The sequence below is a fragment of the Ambystoma mexicanum genome, chromosome 4p (genome assembly GCF_040938575.1).
Source record: "Ambystoma mexicanum isolate Mex_15411 chromosome 4p, UKY_AmexF1_1, whole genome shotgun sequence".
In the NCBI taxonomy this organism is placed as follows: Eukaryota; Metazoa; Chordata; class Amphibia; order Caudata; family Ambystomatidae; genus Ambystoma; species Ambystoma mexicanum.
In genome coordinates this window covers 195,888,667-195,911,293 of record NC_090927.1, presented here as the reverse complement: position 1 = coordinate 195,911,293, position 22,627 = coordinate 195,888,667, and the positions used below count along the sequence as shown (strand labels likewise).

General features: G+C 48.7%; 1 protein-coding gene across 1 annotated transcript in view; it reads left to right on the top strand.

The window, feature by feature from the left end:
- The window catches only part of LOC138453136 (serine/threonine-protein kinase pdik1l-like), a 476,483-nt gene that overhangs the window by 270,408 nt on the left and 183,448 nt on the right, over positions 1 to 22,627 (top strand). The window contains exon 2 of the mRNA XM_069605690.1: positions 2,143 to 2,359. Coding sequence (XP_069461791.1) covers positions 2,143 to 2,359 — 217 coding nt within the window. The remainder of the gene's footprint in view (positions 1 to 2,142; positions 2,360 to 22,627) is intronic.

The window sequence follows — 22,627 nt, the reverse complement described above, 5'->3', positions numbered from 1 at the left end:
GATCTCAACTTGGAGGAAAGATGAAGGTCGTTGCACTACCAGGGCAGAAACCAGCCGCAGAGTTTTCCGGTTAAAGGTGGTACCTTTGTTTCGCGGTCGTGGTAAAACGTGGTATCCCGGTTGCCGGGGTGCTTGGCACGGGCAAGGCGGCCGCGAGGTACGTCGGGCAAGCGAAAAGACGGTGAAACTGGTTATCCCCACCAGTCAAAGGAAGAAAACTCTCCGGCGGGAGATCTCCTCTGTCGTTGGGAAAAGTGGTGAGGCAGTCCAGCAGGGCTCCACCGGTAGTGGTGTCGTGGCAGGTTGGCTCAGCTTCTCCCTCGTCAGATTCTTGGGTCCTGTGGCGACTTCTGAAGTTCCAGTCCCCAAAGCCCTGCTTTTATGCAGCAAACCCCCATTCACTCAGCCTAGCTGTCACTCAAACATGCTAAGTGGTGAGCCGGCCGGCTCACCACTTGGGCCAATCAGGATGGAGTGCGACTTGAGTTGCCTAGGCAACTCGGTCCAGGGTGCCTAAATTTCCCTCCACCCCTCCTTAGTACCCCAGACAGAGTGGCACCACTTTGGAGGGGTTCTGTGGAGAAGCCCGCCAAAAAGTGGAACAAAGGGCTCGACTTGGGTTGGAGTCACAGAAGAGAACACAAACGCCATTTTAGAATCAAGTTTTGGCAAAAAACACCAACCGGAGAATTAATATTAAATAAATAAACCGGCGGTATGTTCGAGGCTACCGTAAATAATTAAAGATAGTAGCCTAAAACAATGGGAAATCCCATAGGAAAATATTTGTGGTTGAATATAAAAAGTAGTATCCACTGCCACCAGCCAAAACTCGATCAGGGGGGACGGAGACATGCCCCCTCGACTAACAGACCCCGGGGCAATTGAATTGCCCCAGCCAGTACATCCACAATACTGGTTCTGTTCAGAATTTAAGACTAGTAAAGTCATTGGTGACTTCACATGCCCTGGGAGACAGTAGTCAGTCCCAGGGTATGGAGTCTATACTGGGGGGGTCACTATGACACCCCTGTGTTACTGCACGGAGGGTGCTGTGTAACACACATCACAAAAACACATGAAGCCCTATGGAGTAAAAGACCCCATAGCCCATTAAACACATCTAGATTCAAAGAAACACACTCAAATCATGCCCAAGAGTGAGGGTAAAAGAGTCTTACTCTTGGCAGGAGAAAAAAATAAACCCCAAAAATCCAGCAAAGCTGCTGGGGGCCTCACTAGGTTAGGAAATGCAGCCTAAACAGAGAATTCTCCCTAACACCCATCCCCTAGGAGGGACATCCACAAGTATGGAGGAAGGCGACTGTCTGCTTTCCATTAAACACCTTAACTCTTAAGATTCTTTGCATTGATCTCATCGTAGTTGCCTAGTAAACCTCATTTAAATGTTACAACATACCTTCTGCAATATGTTCCTCTACAGCAAGTAAACTTATCCAACCCATAAATTGTTCAAAGATGTGAGGAGAAGACTCTCAATCCAGGTCCTAGAACATATTAAGCTAATGACCGGAATAAATCTACCTGAAATTTAGAAAGACCCGAAGAGGCGCAAATTGCTATTGGGCTTCTATTACTGATATGATCTCTTTGACATCTCCATTTGTCAGTCAGTCAGTGGCTCTATAGTCTTCCAGCTTTGACTTGAAAATTGACTTTTTTTTATAGGAATGTATATCCAGTGTACAAATTCCTTAAAGATTATTATTTTATTTTTTTGTCTGACGTGTCTTTTGTTTTCTTTACCCTTCCATAGACCCCCTTCCTATTTTGTTGTTGAGCTCCAAAACACCAATGTCTCCAAGTAGCGGATTATGCAACACCAAATAACTGACCTATAATGCTCCATATCTTCATCATATCCCTAGAATGCATCCTTTCCTAATGAACAAGGCTGTGACTAGTCATTTAGCTAACCGTGCAGGTTTGGGAGTCCATTAAGGGAACCGCTTTGATTGCCGATTGGGCACGTATGGAACAAAATGGGCAACACTAGTGTATGGTTAGCACAATGTAGTTCTTAAGAAAAAACTCAACAGTTTTTATTAATTGGGTATAGTGGTGGTAGTTTACACATTAAGTATTACTAAGTTGAGTTGATATGTCCATTTATTTCCTCAGGTGGCAGATTTTGGCCTGAGCAAGGTGTGCCAAGGCGTAACCAACGTCAATCGCCATTGTTTCTCCTCTGCCTGCGGTTCAGACTTTTTCATGGCCCCTGAAGTGTGGGTTGGGCGTTACAATGCCAAAGCAGATATCTTTGCTCTTGGAATCATCTTCTGGGCTATGATTGAAAGAATTACCTTCAGGGATGCGGAGTCCCAAAAAGAACTGCTTGGTAAGTGAATCTACAGAAACAACTGCAAATAAACCTACGATATGTATTGTTAGACTATTTTGAATACAATTTGTAAGACTAAACCAGGCTAAATCACTCATGTGTACATTTATTTGACCTATTTATTTGACCCATTCATCTTGCACCTAATGTTTCCAAACTTTACTTCTTTTCATCCATAGTCTTATGAGAAACATGTGGTATGTGCCTTGTTCTAAATGATGTAATACAGAAACCAATGTTATGACTTTCTCATTCAGTTTATCTTGGAGTGAGATTTTTTTTTCTGTGAACCACCAGAGCTGCTTCTTGAGCTCGATTTGCTCAGTACCATGAGCGTAAGTGTCGAGTAATATTATGGTGTTTTTTGAGATCCTGGAATATAGGCTCGCAACTTCTGCAGAAATGTAACTATCCTTCCCTCTCTTATGCGAATGATGCAGCCATCTGTGTACTTGTCAATGTTCACCCTCCAGGTAGATCTTCAGCATTAGAAGATCCTCCTTTGCTCCCAAAATATCTTTGAACACTTAACTGTGTGTCTTGATTCTTGGTACCACATGGTTTCACAATGTGATGGTCCCACACGGTCAAGTGAAATGTAGAAGTGGGCTAGAAATCTAAGATCCACCCTTTAAGACGCAGGATACAGTTTTTACTAACCCATTAAATACATCTGGAACATTTTTTAGATCAAAGATAGCGGCACAAAGATGAGACCGCAAATATCCAGATTCAGGAGAGATTGTTTTGTGGTACTGAATAAAATTTGCTGTGTTTTGTCTCAACTGGAAAGGGCGGAGTGGCAACGAAAGCCCTGAATTGTGGCCCTCAGGCAGTGTCTAGCATTTTGTGCTTCTGGTTTCGGACATGACTAGCGCTACCAAGTATAAATTGGTTTGCAATGGCCTGGTAGGTCTCATGCCATCCTGTGTTTTAGTGGTTCTGCTGGATTGCCTCAAAATAAAAATAACTCTGCTTTTTCTCTGATTTTCCTGGTCTCAGGGCTTCGTTCCACAGATTAAGATCCTCCCCACTAGATAACATCTAACTTGGTGGAAATGTTTGGAGAATCTGCTGGTGGGAGTCAGATTTGCAAATCAGATCACCATTACAGCAGATTTCTTATTCTCTAGTGTGGTGCAGTGCAAGGAGACCTACAAGTATTCAATCTTTGAAGACATGAGTAGAGCAAGGACCACATCAACATCCACAAACTATGGGCCATTTTCTTAGCCTTCTGGCTCTACTGCACAATATCTGGAACAAGGTGGTCGGGGTACAGATGGACAATTTCTAGTTTGTCTGCTTGGTGAACATGCGCAGGTGTGGAGGGTGAGGGGGGTGGGAGGCCATGCCGAACCGCTGCGTGGAGAAAGGATGGACTGTGCATTGACAATCAGGGGGCCCTTCAAGATTTTCTCCATCAACAAAACCAATGAAGAATGTATGTTCTACCCCTGTTGCTGCATTTGCAATGCTTTTGTCCCCTCAATCCACAGGTGCTCGCCATAAGACATGTGCACTTACTGTGCAGCCATATTTCCCTCCCAATTATTTTAGGACCATCTGTCATTACTTCAGAGGACATTGTATCAAATTGATTCCAACTTTGACAGCTGTGATGAATTGTGGCATGTCACTTATCTAAAGGGGGTGGGGGCCTTTACCTGTGAGGCTAGGGAGGTGTATGCGGGACCTCGCTGAGAAAGACTCCCCTCCATTTCCCATTTCATCCTGAAATATCTGACGTAGGCTATGAAACATCTGTGGATGTTTGCTATTGTAGCGTGGAAACGTTCATAAAGTCTGAAGAAAATTACTCTGCTGGTGCTGCAAGGAACACAACCACTGGAATAATAACGAGCAGAAGTAAGACACTGAAGAGAGAGACAGACCACAGACACGAAGACAACACCGTTTGTGCAGAAGCATGATGACTGAAAGCCACCCTGACACGATTGCCGTACTCGTACTCTTCACATTGAGCGAAACAAATTTAACAATTGGCTCTCTCCAACTCTTGTCACGGAGAGGGGAGTTAAGGAAAACAGTGGAAGAGATCACTGGGAAACAGATGCTCATCCCAGGGAGAGGAAACACTGAGAGAAATAGATTTCTGGGTAAATCATACTAGTCCAGTACAACACAGAGGGATACAAAGAGTGAATATTATCTCTGGCAAACACCTACCCGTCCCAGTGAGATACAAAGTGGTAAAAAGAATACAAACCTTTACTGGAGAGTCCTTTCTCGTCCCAGTAATCAACAAGAGTGGAAGTTCTAAACCAGTGCTGACATAGTGTAAAGAAAATGGACATTCTAACGAGAGAATGTAAATGATAATGATCAAGAAAAAGCGTGGACCTTGAAAGATGAAATACTTTGTGTGAGAAACCAAGATCAGAGCAACCACAAGTAACCACAGGAGATCAAATCTGTAACCCATCAAGAGGTCAAGGCAAGCAAGAGAACGAAAAATGGAAAGTCCCATTGAATGAGTTGTACGACTTGATCAGAGACACTAGCAAGAACTTTAAGAATAAAATATTGAAGAAAGTTGCTGAAGAAAAAGCAGCCCTCAGGAGAATGGAGCCTTTCTACTGTGCCTTGGTTGGTTTTCTTCAGTGGTAGGGCCAGATTAGCTAGTTTTTGGATGGTAGACAAACCTTTTTTGGCTGGACCCAAAAAGGGCTTTCAGTTTTTATTTTTCTAGACTGGCTAAATTTCAGCAAAGTGACAAACTTTTCATTGGATATACCGGCCACAAATTGGGCCGGCAGTAACAAAACAGACCTTCTCCAGATGGATAATTTTTGCATTGGAGAATGTTACAGGCTGGCAGGTAAAGAACCTCCAGATGGGCTAAGGGCTCATTCTTCTAGGGGCATGGCGACTTCAACGGCTCTTCAGAGGGGTGTCCCGGTGCAGGATATTTGTGCAGCGGCCACCTGGTCGTCAATGCACACTCTTGTGAAACACTATTGTTTGGATTCCACCTCATCCCAAGGAAGTCTTTTAGCAAAGGCTGTTCTGCATACGGTCCATGAGTAGAGTTAATTAGTACTCCCTCCTCCAAATTTTCCCTTCTTTGGGAGTCTTATCTAAGATGAGGAATACGTGGGAGGACCCAATCCATTCGAAGAACAAGTTACTTACCAACTGTAACGTTCTTTTGATTGGATGTTCCTCCCACGTATTCCTAATCAACCCTCCCAACCTACCTCACCGTACAATTTACATATTCTACTCTCAATGTTCCTTGAGGGCTTACGGTCTAAGGGTACGCCTTATCAACTCCTCAGTTGAGGATATCCAAAAAACAGAACTGAAGCCATCGGGCGCGGCTCAAGCCAGTTATACTACGGATGACTCTCTACGGCAGCCCTCAAGGGACACTGATACCACACACAGCACCCCTTGGTATTCAAACAATGTTTTCCAAAGCAGCAAAGCTGGTGATACGAATATCTAAAATGAAGAATACGTGGGAGGAACATCCAATTGAAAGAACGTTACAGTTGGTAAGTAACTTGTACTCCTACGTCCCGTCCCCTTTCCTCCATACTTGTGGGACATCTCTCCGTCCTGTGGGACGGGACCAGAGCACTTTGTAAAAAGCATCCAAATGTATTTAAAAAATGTGTCCCTCTCTTTACTGTGCGGGGCCCGGCACGCAGCCGTAACCCCGCCCACCTTGGCTCCGCATCGCCCATTAGTCCTTTTCTCAGCTCGATCGGGGCTAGGCGCACTCGCATGCTCGGAAGATTTTCGTCCCTTTTTTCCCCTCTCTGGCTCTCGCTAGCGTTCGTTTACTAGTCTGTCTTTCAAATTAGACTTTCCAGATTGCTCATCGTGTCACCGTCGCTTCGCGAGGGCGGATCCCCATCCTCTTTGTTTAGAGTGGTTGGGTCTGGAACACCGTTGGGACTCCTGATTTTACTGTGACTCGGTCCAGGCACTTCAACGTCGGTTGGAGCGGTGGGAGGAGGTGTTCCAACAAACTCCTCCTTCGCATTTTCAGGCGTTCATCGACGAAAATGAAAAAATCCCTGTTGGTTCTTTACTTTTCAGTGCACCCTGTCCCGGGGGATAACTTCCTGGGTTCCTCTCGGTCCGGGAGGGGCATTGATCGCTCTGTTACTGGGGTTCGCCCTGAGGTGCCCGTTGGGCCTAATAATTCTACAGAGTTTTCTCCGAGGGTCTTCGTAAGGGGCCTGTGAACACCGGAGTACGCTCTGAGGCCCCTCCTGTGGGGGCTGTTTGTAGACCCAGTTCTACTGAGTCATGGGGTACCGGAGTTCGCTCTGAGGCCTCTGTCGGCTTCCCACAAAAACAAAACCGGGGTGCGCCCCAAGGTCTTGGCTGGGCTTGTAGTTACCGAACGGATGTTCGAGGCCTGCGCAGATAAGGCTGTTAGCAGGCCTGGGTCTGAGGTCCCTCGTACAGAGGCTAAAGCTACCAACAGTTCTGAGAGGCCGGACAAGGCTTTGTCGGTGAAAGTGGTTGTTCACCGTTCCCGCTCTTGTGGTGACACCAGATCTGTTGAGGGGCAAAGAAGCAAAGTTCTTCTTTTACCGGCAGTGCCGAGGTCCTTCGTTCGAAGGCTCAATTGGCGGTTGGTATGTCACAAAAACATTCCAGGCCTCATAGTACCGGCTCGGCCGAGGTTCCTTATGTTAAGGCTAAGATTAAGACCCCTGATCCATCGACGGGGACCCCTGCCTCACTTCCTCACGTGCCGCAGTTCCCCTCAGATGAAGACAGAATGGCGCCCGTTCCCGCCACAACCACGGCGGCCATTTTAGGTGCTACCCCTACAACTACGCCATCGGCTTCTGGTGTAGGGCTCGGTCTCTTGGGTGAATTTAAGGTCCCTTGTGCGCATCCTTACCGGCCGGTTTATGATTGGAACGCCCAGATGCCTCTTCCGCACAATGTTTTGTTGCCCGCGGGGGCGGCTCCTTTGATTTATGTGGATACGGTGGATGGGCCAGTGTGGCACCCTTCCCCGTTACGTCCCTGGATTTGTCCACCTCATGAGAGGCTATCTCGGGTCCCGAAACAATCTCCTGAGGATGCCTTTTTCGGTAAATTTCAAGCGCTTTTGCGCACCGACCCCATGAGGGAATATTTCAAAGGGCTTTTCAAGGAGATATGTCCACCTGCGCCTCCGGCTCCACCCATTCCTCCGGTGGTTCCGCCTGCGCCTCCCTTGCCCGTGGTACCCCCCCTGCTCTTTTGCCTTTGCCTCCATTGTCCCCAGGGGAGAAGGCAGTGCCTGACACGGCTCAGCAGGATCGTGACCTGTCAGATGACCCTCAAGACGATCAGGACAACGAGGACCTTCCCCGCTCTATCAGCCTTTCATGACCGGGTACTGGACATGATGAGTTTCTTAGAAAATCCGGTGCCCGAGGCACCCGCTCCGCAGGCGGGCGTGCTTTCTGGGGTGTTCACCCTGTCTCCCTTGGAGTGTACCGGCCTGTTCCTACAGAAGGACATTCTGGCCGAAGTCCGAAGAGTCTGGGGAAAAGCCACACCCAGGACTTTTTGTCAATAAAGATTGACGCGAGGTACAGGCTGCATTCTTCGGAAGAGGTGGCCCTGTCTTCTTGACCGCCTCCCTCCTCCACAGTGGTGGCTGCGGCCACTTTGCAGTCCAGGCCTGCAGCATCCTCTTACACGACGGCTACTCAGGTTCTGGGAAAGGAGGACAAGCTCCTTGACTCCCTTGGGAGGAAAATCTTCGCCAACTCGGCCTTGCAGCTCAGACAGGCCAGCGCCGAATTGATATTGGCGGGAGCTAACATGCGGATGCGGATGTGGAAAGGTCTGTCAGAGTTTGAGGAGCACATCTCGGTCGAGAAGTTGGAAGACTTCAAAGGAGGCCTTTCCGATGCCAGGGTCTTGGCCCCGGATCTCCTGGAGGCTGCGGCTCATCACGTAGACACCTCGGCTCAGGGCCTGATGCTTGGGGCTGATACCTCACGGCAGGCGTGGCTTCATGCCACTAAATTTTCTAAGGAAGTGCAAGACCAGGTGTTGGACCTTCCATTCGATGGTAAGGAGCTTTTTCATTCTTCTACTGATGTAGAGCTCACCAAAACCAAGGATAGCACTCAGACGGCTAAATCATAGTCTGTTCTGGTTAAAGCTCCTTTCAAATCCCAGAGACCGTTGTCGCAAAGTCGACCTTCCTCTGGTTTTAGGGGCTTCCTCGACCGCAAATCTCGCAGTGTGGATACTCCTGCGGGGAATAACCGCCGTAGACAACAGCGCACGCTCCTCAGCCGCCTCATCAGGTTCAGGTGGTACCGCCACCGATAAGCCTGCCAAATGATGGTTTTCCGTGCTCGCACGAGACCCCGGTGGGAGGACGCATTGCGTCTCGTTGGGAGGTGTGGCAGACCATCACAGAAGACAGATGGGCCTTGTCAGTTGCTCGAGCGGGCTTCCGCTTAGCTTTACCCCCTACCCCGCCCTTCAACCCTCCTTCTCAGCTGTCGGGCTCACCCTCCCTCAAGTCCGAGGTTCAGAAACTTCAGGAACTCAGAGCTGTGGAACCCGTTCCCCTTTGGGAGCGAGGGGAGGGCTTCTACTCCCGGCTGTTTACGGTGCCCAAACCCAACCAGGCTGGCCTGTGCACCATCCTAGACCTTTCCCAGTTCAATCTTTTCCTACCCCAAGAGAAATTCAAGATGATCACGCGCTGCCAGATACGCTCCTCTTTGCAGATGGGCGATTGGCTCAGCATTGTGGATCTTCAGGATGCGTACATGCATATCCTGATTTGGAATCCACACAGGAGATACCTCCGCTTCTCTTTGGGAGAGGAGCACTTCCAGTTTCTGGTGCTTCCTTTTGGCCTCAGCTCGGTGCCGCGTGTCTTCACGAAGATGTTGGTGATTGCGGCATATCTTCATCTCCGGGGTATCCATGTGTATCCTTATTTGGACGACTGGCTCTTACGCAGCCCTTGTCCGCTGGCAGCAGCGGGCAACCTCCAGTCTCTCCTTTAGCTCCTGTTCCATCTTGGGCTGTCGGTGAACTGGCAGAAATCCTCCCTGACGGTCTCACAGGACCTGATTTTCCTGGGTTTTCGTTGGAACACGATCGACTGCAGGGTGTATCTGACTGGGGACAGAATGGCGGATCTGTTAGCCACGTGTAAAATGTTTGTGGAGAGCATGTCGGCCTGGTGGTTCCAGAGGCTTCTGGGCCTCATGGCCTCGTGTGTACTGGCTCTTCCTCTTTCTCGTCTCAAAATGAGACGGACCCAGATGGTTCTTCGGAGTTCCTGGCGTCAGGCTGTGGACCCGGATTCCAAGCGGATAAGGATTCCGGATTCCATGAGTGGACCTGGATTGGTGGTCATCTCTCAGCAACCGGTCGGGGGGGGGGGGCGCAGCGTTTCAGGACCCAGCCCCCACGGTGACGATCACGATGGACTCCTCCCTCCTCGGGTGGGGTGCGACGTTAGATCTTCTTCAGGTCTCGGACCTCTGGTCGCCACAGGACAAGCTCCTGCACGTAAATCATTTGGTGCTTCTTGTGAACTTCCTAGCGCTCAGGGCGTTCAGACCGCTCATTGTCATCAAGGTGGTCCGCATAAGAACGGACAATGTGGTATCAATGTATTACATAAACGAGCAAGGGGGAACAAAGTCCCCCCCCCCCCTCCTCGTGGACCTGTCCATCCAGATTTTGGAGTGGGCCGTGCTTCATGGTGTCTGGCTGCTTGCAGTGCACATCCCTGGCCAGCTGAATCTCACAGCGGATGTCCTCAGCCAGTGGACAATGATCAGCTATGAGTGGGAGTTGAAGGCGGAGGGCCTCTCGTGGATTTTCTCGCTTTGGGGCACACCAGAGGTGGACCTCTTCGCTACGGCGGTAATCAAGAAGCTTCCTCAGTATGCCTCCAGAGGGGGCCTGGGAGCCTCCTCTTTGGGGGATGCTCTGGAGATTCCATGGCACAACATGAAAGCTTACGCCTTCCTACCTCTGCCTCTAGTTCATCGAGCAATTTGGAAGTTGAACAACTCTGTGAACTGTTCCCTTCTACTGATAGCCCCGTGGTGGCCGGCCAGGATTTGGTTCTCAGAACTTCAACACTTGTCAGTGTATCCGCCGATCAGGTTACCAGTAACTCCCGATCTTCTTCACTAAGGGGAACAGATGTGGCACCGCTCCCAACAATCGCTCAGCTTGGCGGCATGGTGCCGGAGTTCAAGTCTTTAGAGCATCTGAGTTTGTCTGCAGATGACATGAGCATTATCCAGGCAGCCAGGAAACCCTCGACCAGATCTCAATACAGGAGTAAATGGCTCAGGTTCTGTCATTGGTGTTTGGAGAAGAAGTTGGATCCGAGGGTTGCCACGATTGACACGGTGCTGTCCTTAGTGTCCTCCCTAGCAGAGTCAGGGGTTCATGTTCTGTCATGCAGGACTTATCTCTCAGCGGTTTCCGCTTACCTTTCTACCGACCTGTGTTCTTATTCTCTAACTAACCCAGTGGTGAAGAGGCATTTTGCTGGCTTGACACGCCTCTACCCTCCGGTTCGTAATCCGCACCCGCCATGGGAGCTAAATGTAGTCCTGACGGCGCTGTGCCATAAACCCTTTGAACCAATGGCTACTGTAGACCTCAAGTACTTGTCTTGGAAAGTGTCCTTTCTGGTCGCCGTTACGTCAGCAAGGAGAGTGAGTGATGTCCAGGCATTATCGGCGGAGCATCCTTTATTGGTCTTTCACAAGGACAAGGTAGTCCTTCGGACAAACCCGGCTTTCCTACCGAAGGTAGTGACCGAATTCCATCTGAATCAGTCGATCTCCCTTCCGGTCTTTTTTCCGAACCCTGCCTCAGAGGCTGAAAGAGTTCTACACTGTCTTGATGTCCGAAAAGCTCTTAAGTTCTACCTGGACAGGACTTCCGAGCTTAGGAGTTCTCAACTCTTTGTGACCTTCGGTAACCCTCAGGGCAAGCCGGCGTCTAAGGCAACTATTTCCAGGTGGATTGCCGCCTGCATCACGGAGTCTTTCACCGTCCAAAGGCTGAAACCTCCTAAAGGTATCCATGCACACCTCGTGCGGGGCAAGGCAGCCGCGGTTGCTTTTCAGAAATATGTTCCCTGGGAGTCCATCGCTAGGGCAGCTACTTGGGCCTCCCCATCTGCTTTCTGTAAGCATTACTGTCTCGACATGAGCTCTAGAGCTGACGCTCAGTTTGGTCAGGCTGTGCTGAAGAACCTGTTTCAATAAGGGGTATTTCCATCCAACCGTAGTTCCTGTAAGGAGTGCTTGGGTATCTCCCACAAGTATGGAGGAAAGGGGACGGGACGTAGGAGTATTACCAGGTTACTCACCGTAGTGACCCTCTTAGTCCATAGTCCCCTTTCCTCCATATGCCCGCCCACCGTCCCCTCTAATAAGGTTCCTCTGTTATTGCTAATGGGTCTTTGACTCGGTGATAGAAAAGGACTGATGGGCGATGCGTGGGGTGGAGCCAAGGTGGGCGGGGTTACGGCCGCGTGCCGGGCCCCGCGCAGGAAAGAGAGGAGGGATACATTTTTGAAAAAAATGTGGATGCTTTTTACAAAGTCCTCCGGTCCCGTCCCACAGGACGGAGAGATGTCCCACAAGTATGGAGGAAAGGGGACTATGGACTAAGAGTAAGGTGGTCACTACGGTGAGTAACCTGGTAATTCTTCTCCTCTAAACCAATCAGTGTCCTCTTGGTCATACTACCCCATCCAATGACACTCCTGTCACTAAGCCCCGCCTCTGGCAGTCATCTTCAGATTTTTACTGCGCGCTTTAGTGTTGGGAATCCTCGAGTTACAATTTGTAAATTTTTTTGAGTTTTTCCAAAGTGAAAAGTTCCATTTTTGTTCCAAAGAGCCTGTGTGCTCTTTTCCTCATCTGCCAGCAAGCGGGATCCATTGTCAGTGAACTCTGCGCCCCTCAAGGGCGATTATTGGCCCACTTTCCACCCTCTGACCATGACGGAGGAGGGGGGAAAGGTCCCTCTTCAGACCCTGCACCAAATGCAGGCTACGGAATGTGTTTGTAAAAGACCAGCACCTACAATGCCTCTACTGTCTACACCCGGACCATAAGGAGGTACAGTGTGAAATATGCCTAGTTTCTCTAAGAAAACGACGAAAGACGGACATAGTAGGCTGGCGGCATGGCTTTACTCAAACGAGGCCTCTGCCCCATGCTTGAAGCACAGTCATACATTGTCCAGGACTGGCTGTTCCGGAGAGCGGTCTTCTAAGTCCTTTGATGTCCCCTCCTCCCCCATCCTTGGGGGGTGGGGGGGTGGGGGGTGTCAAAGATGAGGCCAGGATCTGCAAGTCCAAGTCCACCGGGTTTGCCGCTGATACAGTTCCCAAGTTGGATAAGGCTTGATAAGCATCGCCTTCCGCCTCCATTGCCAGCTTACCATCGAGCTCCTCTTCAAAGAGGAAGTCATCCACCCCGAGAAATCGGATAAGCCAAGGACCGTAGAGAAGGTGGCTGCGTAGCCCAAGCAGGCTCAACCGGCACAGACAAAGGCCTTGGCAGTGACTTCGTCGATGTCTACTACTACTACGCAGCTGCGGGCACTAATCCTATGAGGGTGGCTCCCACAGCGCTAAGTGTCCCTGCCCCACCACAGGACGCTACCGCAAAGGCTTTGACAAAGGCTGCAGGCACTCCAGAAGGGGTATAGGCACTGGCCCAGGTCCTGGGAGTCAGACCCCTCAGGGAGGAAAAAAGGGCGGGAATGCGAGGTGGCCCCGAAACAGTCCTCCCAGGTCAACCTATGAATTTCTTGCACATGGACGACGAGTCCGTGCATCACGAGGACGGTGACCGCAGCACAGGGCCTAGTTTTCCATTCTCACCTTCTGAGCTGAGGAACATTTCCCTGGACATCCTATTGATTCCACACCTTGGGATCCGAGATCCAGCTGAGGTTGCCCCTTGGACTGGCTCTCGGAGTACCTCATGCGTCTGATGAACCTCTGCCTAAAAAGTGTAAGCGTCATCTGACACCCCTGTATCAACCTCCTCCACCACTTCGGGCCCCAACTACCCCAGCGGACCCAGAGACGGGTACTGGGACAGATACGACCAAGACTTCATCCCAGCGGACAATAAATCGACACATTTGGATGCTCCTCCTAGTTTTCCCCACGGGACGAGGTGGGTTCATTCCACTCCATGATAGCCGTGTCCTCCAAGCTATTCCAGCTGGTGCCCGAGGAAACTAAGGAGGGCTTCTTGCATCAAAGGTGAGAGGCCAAAATGAGGACTATCATGGAAGTGCCTTTCCTGGACGATATTTGGGAGGAGGTCCTGGCCCTCATGAAGACCACTAGTACTGCTCAAGCAGAGCGGGATGGGGTGGAGAAGTATAGGGTGCTGGGTTCTACACCCAAGTGCCTGAGGTCGCAACCGTCACCAGACTCAGTGGTGTTGGCAGCCACGAGGAAACTGTCTGGCTTACCCGGGCTCATCGCCTGTCCATCCGGTCAGGGAGGGGGAAATGGGATGAATGCCATGGGGAAGACAGTGATCTACACGGTGGCGTCGTCCACCATCAAGGTGGCTAACGCCTTGGCAATACTCACCAAGTACGACTAGGAATTGTGGTACAAGCTAGGACCTATCTGGAGTTCCCTATTCCCCTCAACACCCCCCTCCCCACCCGATGATAGTACGATGGAAGCCCTTGCCTTCTTTCAGGAAGGGGAGGTGGTATCGGACCATTCTATCGTGTTCGCAGTGGATGTCGCCATCACGGGTTCCTGGCAAATCGGGAACAGTGTCTACCTTCGTTGGCAGGGATGGATGAAGGCCACTAATGTCCGTCAGGAGGTCCAAGCGAAAGTACTGGTCCTGCCCTTCAATGGCGAGAATCTGTTTCGGAAGGCCGTCGACAAGTCCCTCCAGGCCATCAAGACAGATAGAGACAGCACGTTCCCTTGGCACTCTTCTAACACACAAATGGGGGGGGTCCCCCAGATGAACCATTAATCAAATAGTTTAAAGGCCCAGTTCTTTCACCAACTCGGCTCTGTCCCAAGGGTTAATGAATTACCTCAAAGAACAGTACACCCAGAGAATAATATTCATATTATGTTAAAAATTCCATAATTTATTATGTAGGCCATGGGTCCTACCATTACAACATATAAAAAATTGATTAAATCTTATTTGTACTTATATAAATTAATCATAGCACAGATACATAGACTGTCAGAGAAAACGTGCGTATACATCAACATTTTTATCAAAGTTTTTTTTGGTTTAAATATAAAACAATTTTAAACTTCAGTGACACCATGTGATGATCAGGTTGGAGGAGTATACCTTTGTGCCACCAAGCCATGCCACATGGTTTAATAACGAAATCAAGGACGTAGACCTGGGATGTGTTTTTTGGTCATGAATTGTTTCTTTTTGAATGCAAACCAAGTGACACTGTTTGATGGAGGAAATCTGATTTATTAGACAGATAGGGCAATTAAGATAGTTTATATCTGTGTCTCCTCCAACCTGATCATCACATGGTGTCACTGAAGTTTAAAATTGTTTTATATTTAAACCAAAAAAAGTTGATAAAAATGTTGTGATGTATACGCACGTTTTCTCTGACATTAGTCTATGTATCTGTGACGTGCGAGCCATGCTGCAAAAAGGGGCGATAGAGCTTGTTCCCCAACTGCTCCGTGGCTCCGAATATTATATATAGTTTCTGGTCAGAAAGAAGACTGGGGGCTGGAGACCCATCCTGTACCTACGCCATCTGAACAAATGCTTAAAATCCCAAAAATTCAGGATGGCCATGTTCCAACAGGTGCACAGCCAACTGAAAAGAGGCTATTTGTTGACATTGTTGGACCTGGAGGACGCCCATTTCCATGCCTCCATTCACAATAAACATCGAAAATGTCTGTTTCGTGGTGCAGGGCCAACACTACCAGTTCAAGGCCCTACCATTCGGCTTGAAGTCTGCCTCAAGAGTGTTCTCAAAATGCCTGTCACCGGTAGCGGCCCATCTACATATGCAGGGCATACTCTTATATCCATACCTGAACGATTGGTTGATATGTGCCCACTCACTGGAGCTTGGCCGATGAACACACAAATACAACAGTCCGACTTTATTGATGGATCTGGGATTCTCCATCAACTATCGGAAGTCCTGCTTAACACCATGTCAGAATGAGTGTGGAGAAGATTACCCATTGGAGGGTCACGGCTTCACGGATTCTTTCCTGTCCTTGGCAAAAGCTGATCTTGCCCACGCATCCATCAAGGTACATCTGGCGGCCATCTCAGGCTACACCAGATCCCGGGGGAAATCCTTGCTCTGGTCTCAAAGGACTTTTCTGACCCAACCACCAGTGATGGCTCGTGCCCCGGCGTGGGAACTCGGTGTGGTTTTGAGCCTATGCACCAGGCCCCACTCAAGTTTCTCTCGTGGAAGACCGGTTTCCTTGTGGCCATCGCCTCTGTCAGACGTGTGGGTGAGATCCAGGCCCTGTCTTGCAAGCAAACTTACCTGACTTCCCACGAATCAAGGGGGGTACTGAGTAAATACCCCTCTTTCATGCCAAAGGTTCTTTTGGAGTTCCACCTCAGCGCAGCAAGCCTTTGGTGTTCCCAGTATTCATCCTGAAACCTTTGTCGCCAGTGGAGAGGGCCTTGCACTTGCTGGACATGGCTCCTGCTTTGAAGTTCTACGTGATGCGCACAAAGAGTTTTTGGAAGACTTCTCAATTGTTTGTGTACTTTGTTCCTGTGAACCATGGAAAGGCCTCTTCCAAGGCTTCCATTTGGAGGCGGCTCTCTGGCTGAATCATGCACTCTCAGCGATTGGCTAACAGACCGCTGCAGGCCGTCCGAGAGCCCACTCCACCAGAGCGATCGCTGCAATGACGGCGTTTATTTCTGGTGTGACCCTGCTGGACATCTGCAGGACTTTTACGTGGTGGACCACACACACGCCTTCACGTAGTTCTACTGTGTCGACAGGGATTCCAGGGAGGAGTCCAGAGTCGTCCAAGCAGTGCAACTCAACCTGTTTGCTGCAGGTGAGTCTATTCCAGAGTTAAGTGTTATTTGCTTCTGTTGAGCCTTGCCTCCTCCTGTGGTTATGTAATGTTGTACTGCTGTGTATTCATTATTCATGAGCATGTGAATCCATGTCAGACCCTGTGCTGGAGCTTTAACTTACTTACCTGTAACTATTGTTCTGGAGCATGGGTCTGGCATTGATGCAAACCCTCTGCGGCTCTTCTTGGTCATACTGCCACTTTACGTGCTTACCAAATCTGAAGATGGCTGCCAGAGGCGGGGGTTAGGGAGATTATTGTCATTGGATGGGGGCAGTATTACCCAGAGGACAGTGATTGGTTTAGAGAATAAATAGTTTTAAAGTGAATTTCAAACTTTTTTTTTACCGAGGAATCACAGCCTGATGGGGGAATATTCATGCGCATGTGAATCCATGCCAGACCCATGCTGGCGAACAGTAGTTACAGGTAAGTAACTTAAAACTTATGTACCAATTTAGTTTGATAAATTAACTCTGGAGTAATAAACGGAATACACAACAGCCCACTACATAAATGTACAACGTGACTGCACTCCCCATTTCAAATGCAATTTTCTTCTGGATCATTTCCACTTATTTGTCTGATCTGTGCCATCATTTGATGAATGATGTCATATGACACAAAATAGAGGTATATGATCCGGAATCCGTTGAAACACTAATTTTTGAATTTCCTGCAGAAACTTTGTCAGGATACTTTCTATGGGATTTACTACATTCTGAATGCCCTCCAATAATTTATCGAGTTTTACCACGACACTTGTGCTATGTTTCAACATTGTAGCTTCGTTAAGAGTCAGAATAGTCTGGTTCACATACCGGACCCCCTCGCTTTGCTTGCTCTTAAGTTCATATAAGGCCTGCTGAATCATTCTCAAGTCATGCCCCAGTTCTTGGGCCTTACGACCTAGCGTGTTAACATATACCGCATTTGCAGTAGGTAGTAGTACCCACCACAGCGCCAATTATGGTCATTACAATTGTTGCAACCAAGAACCTGGCCACTCTTTTTGTTCCCCCTTTTTTCTACGCGCTAGATAAACTCATGAATGTCTTTTCTAACTGCAACATCACCTCCTTTACTGCTGTTTGAGCTCCTTCTTTGCGCGTTCACACCCATTCCTTCACTTGAACAGACTTGCTCTCAGAAATATTAAGAAATCTGCATTCAAACTGGTATAAATGTTTTAATAGTCTTTGGTTACCCAGTATAAAACCCACAGCCTCCACCACTGCACACCCTGATGCTGGTCCTGGTTATATCAGAACTTACCTTCCACTAAAATGTTGTTTGATATTGTCATCCTATCACAACTACTATGAGGAACCAAAAAGTATGCTGTCCTGTTACACAATGCGTGGACCGCAGCCTCTTCATCATTCTTTGTTTCTTCCTGTGAGTCTTCTCTCGTGGAACTCCGGTGGGATCTCCTGCGCCGACTGTCCCTTTTCTTTGGTCTAGGGTTCCTTCCAGGGGCTACCGTTCATCTGGTAGCCTCCTCTGGGTCCTAGGATCTGGCAGCCAGCTCCAGAAGCGCTGGAGGGGTAATTACGTTGGTGTCTTGGTCAAAAGAGAAATAGACTGATTAAGAATCAAGTACACCAAACTCATTCATTTCTTTCTTCTGGAATTTACCTGAAATAAAAATGGATTAAGCAACATAAAATATACAATATTTGTACAGTTCAGATTCTTTTATAACAACCTGGAAATAAACACGTGTTAACATATTTATTTTTGTCATTTGTTGAACGCACCAAACCTGAGGGCATCCAGGCGCTGGTTATACTAGGGGTAGTTGGCTATAGCTTAGTACAGTTACAAGATTAATACAGTCAGACTTAAGGTTACAGGAAGTACATTACCATTGATGAAGGGACAGGTGGGGATTATACATCTTGTGAGAGGAGCCAGGTTTTGAGGCCTTTATGGCAGGACCATAAGGATGCTTTGGATCTTAGAGGAGGCGGTACAGCGCTCCTATATTTAGTCTCAACCACCGGGAAGCTGCCGCCCCCTGCTTTTTGGAGTTTGAATCTGAGTGGACAGAAGGTGGGATTGGTAGGCCTTTGTAGGTCTGTTTGTTTGAGATTCCTTGAATTTGTTGAACAGCTATCCAGGGGCAGTGTATGCCAGGCATGTAAGGGTTTTGAAGTGGATTTGATCGCAAATTGGGAGCCAATGAAGATTTCTTCTGGCTGAGGAGATGTGTTCATTTTTAGGAATATTCAAGGCTGCTCTGAGGGCATTGTTTTGTATGGCCTATAGTTTGTTCCCCTTAGTGGCTCCTGCAAAGGGAGCATTACAATAGTCTAATATGGAGACAATGAGGGCTCTGGCTAGCGTGATGCAACGGTCTGTGGAGAGGAAAGGACTGCTGGCATTGATGAGACTGGTTGTGTAGGCTGAGGTATTAAGCTGTCTAGTTAGGGTGAAGGAAGAGTCCAGATAAAATCCAAGACTAGAATAGAGTTGCCGTCAATGGTGAATGTTGTGTAGGCACTGTCGAGTTTGTTGTTATGGGAGCCGATAAGCAGTAACTCAGTGTGCTCATTGTTCAGGCATTGGGATTGCATGGCCATCCAGGCATGGATACTTTGGTAGATGAGTTCAGAGAGTTAGTGTCATAATAGCCTGTTATGGGCAGAAGGATTTGAGTGTCATCTGCATAATTAGTGTATTAGGTACCCAATGAGTAGAGGAGGTCGAAGAGAGGCTTCGTAAAGATATTGTATAGCGTAGGTGAGACGCCGGAGCCTTGGGGGACACCGCATGAGACGAAGGCTGATGGGGCCATTGCCGTTGGTGGGAAGACCTTCATGGCTATATTGGACAAGGATTCAATCCAGGTATAGCTTTAGGGGAGAAGTAGGCTGCTGAGGCAAGGTGATGGCAAATAATTGTTATTCACCGAATCGAAGGCAGCCGAGAGGTCTAGTAGGAGGGCGTATTTACAATTGTCTTTAGATTCATCCATTTGTATTTTGAGGTCAAGGAGAGCATGTTATAGGTTTCAAGGTACTTTTTGATCTGTAAATACGCTGCTCTCTCCAGAATTTTGAGATGGAAGGGAACGGTTGTGATGGGGCAATAGTTGGTGGGGATGCTCGGGTCGAGTGTTAATTTCTTGAGGTGGGAGGACCCATGCATCTGAGGTTGGTAGGCACTTTGCCAGTGGTAAATTAAGTGTTGAGAAGCGAGGCAATGAAAGGGGCTAGATCGTTGGTACTGTCTCTTCTATCTTTATTTTTGTTTTTTTTAATAGGTATTTTTTTACCAACCCATCCAGCACCTGTGTGCTAACATTACAAAGGAAAAGGAAGAACACTAACAGCACAGAGACTCGAGAACATTTTCCAATTTTTTTGAGCATCAGTTAGATTCCAACCTCTATGATGCATTCCTAATGGGTTTACCACCCAAGTTCCAGACAATTAATCCTGCTTTCAATTTCCACTCTCGCATTGAATTAGATCATCCTGTTGATTGCTGTAGGTTTCTGAATTTCCTCAGGGCGGGGTTGAAGCTTCCTGCGGCACCTGGGATTGGGCAACCAGGTAGTGGATGTATAGTCCCCATATGTCTCTAGGGTTGGCCTGGTGGTGTCAATTTACCATATTCCATCTCCACGTCATTACAATACAGTGGGTCTGCTCGCCACTGATCTAGTTTCAGGGATTGGTTTCCACCCCACACCATCGCCACCTGTCTCTTGGCCAGGAGCAAAAGCAGCCTGATCAGTTTCCTCATTCATCTAGGAATATATTTGGTGTAGCCCAATAGCAGTCATTGGTTTCAGGGCCAGTCTTACAAACGCTATTTCACGGAGTATCTCGAATACCCCCTCACAGAAGGACAAGATCATCAGGCATCCTCCTGCTAGGTTCAAGAAATCGGCTGTTGTACTGCCACATCTTTCACAACTCTGCAAGGTATCTGGGAAGAATCTATGTAACAAGGCTGGTGTGTAACAGAATTGGTGTAAGTATTTAAAGTGAATCAATTTGAATCTGGCATAAAGTGGCACTTTCCTTGTTTCTCTACAACAGTAACCCCACGTCCCCTACGTTTTTTTACAACCCAATGAGCTGTCCCATTTTTCTCGGGAGGAGGCGTCCGTTTCAGTTTGGTTTGGATGCACATACCATACATGACGGCGACCACCTTGTTATGACCTCCCTGAAGCATCTCCTAAGTATTGGCGCCACCTCAGGTTCCCTTGGGAAAGTCGAATTTCGAAGGGATTGTGTCCTCTGACATATTCCTTATCTTAGATATCTCCTTCCAGCTTTGCTGGCCTCAGAAAATTTTTCTCTAGAGGGCGCTGCGCGTCGACATCCGCCGAGTCGATGTCCCTCGACAGCCGCCGTATCGACGTCGACGTCATCCTGCCTAGAAAGGCCGCGCGCAGCGTCCGTTGCTCAGTTCCGTTTTTCCGCGCTTACTCAGTGCCTCGGAATATCGTTGCTCAGTTTCGTAGAGAATTTATCCTATTTACCTCGAGATATTCGATCCATACTCGATGGCTTCCTCGTCGGAACCGACGACCCCTCGGTCCGGCTTCAAAAAATGCCGAGACTGTGGGAAAAAGATGTCGCTGACTGACCCTCACAGAGTTTGTCTGTGGTGTTTGGGAGCTGAACACCATGGTTGGGAGTGCGAGGGCTGTATGTCCATGACAGCTAAGGCCCTGAAGGAGCGTAGGGGGAAGCTGGAGAAAGGTAAGACTTCAAAAGCTTCTTCTTCCTCGACGAAGTCGAGACATTCGTCTCCTCGTCACCATTCGCGCTCCAGGTCTCGGAGTGGGTCTCATCACTCCTCGAGATCGAAGCACTCGAAGAGGAGACGTCGAAGATCCCCTTCTCCGTCCTCCACTTCCTCTGTTTCTCCTAAATGAATCCCTTGCCCCACGAAACATAGTTCCCCGGCTGAATGGGAGGAATTCCGCAAAAATATGAGCGTCTTCGAGAAAGCAGCCTCGACCCCCTCGAAGACTGCCGAGAGCGATGCTCTGGTCGAAAGACCCGCAGGTCAAAAACGCTGCGAGTCGCAGTACCCGGCGAAGGAAGCTTCTCGAGCGCGTCACGAACCCTCGAGTAAAGCTATGACCTCGAAACCTTCGAAGGTTCCGTCGACGCCGTCGACGCCGAGGTCGGTGTCTTCAACGCCATTGTCGAAGGGACCTTCGACACACGGGTCTGTCGACTCGACGCCATCTTCGACACCGGCGTCGACACCAAGGAAAGTCACGGTTGCGGCGCACCCAGTGGCTATCCCCAGGTCCTCGATGACGATGGCGTCGAGATTGTCGACTTCCTCGAGCAGAATCCCAATTTTATCGAGGACCTCGAGGCCTCCGCCTTTGTTTTCAACGCCACGCCCGAAGCCTTCGGCGTCGACGTTTTCGAGGCCGATTACAAGTTTGGCACCCTCTGCCTTGGAGATGGGTTTCACACCCTTTGTGAGTTCAGAACAATTGAGAACTATGTCCTCAATTATGGAAGAGACATTTGAGTTGCAGGGACCTGCAACCCCAGTTCATGAGGAGTTATCCTTAGAAGAACGCAGGTTAAAGGATCGCCATGATTCCTTACATGAGGCAAGTGGGTTAGACACTTCCCCTGAGGTGGAGTTCGCTAGACCAGACCCGGGGGGAGCATGCTGAAACCCCCTATAGAGCCTTAATGGCCAGGATCACAGAATTTATGGGGTGGTCAACACCTTCACAGGCTTTCAAACAAGATTACCTTACGGATATTCTTGATAAAGGTCCACAGGAGGATCCTGTAGTGCCTTTTCATAAAGCTCTTCAGAGGAAAATCATGACGAACTGGGAAACCCCAGATGTCGTCCCGGCAGTAAATAAAAAACTCTACTAAATACAGGGTATCTTTTGCAGACCTGGAGTTTTGTCAAAACACCCATCCCCAGAAAGTCTGGTGGTACAGGCAGCATCTTCTACTGACGTCAAGAGTGCTTACCCTACCGTCCCACAGGACAGGGGACGATAAGAAATATGATGCTATGGCAAAGAAAGTTTTTTCGGCATGTAGCATGGCGTTAAAATCTGTTAATGCTACTTGCACCCTTGCTAGATTCAGCCATACACTTTGGGAGTGTGCTTCTACAGCTGCTGACTGCATCCCGGAGGGAGA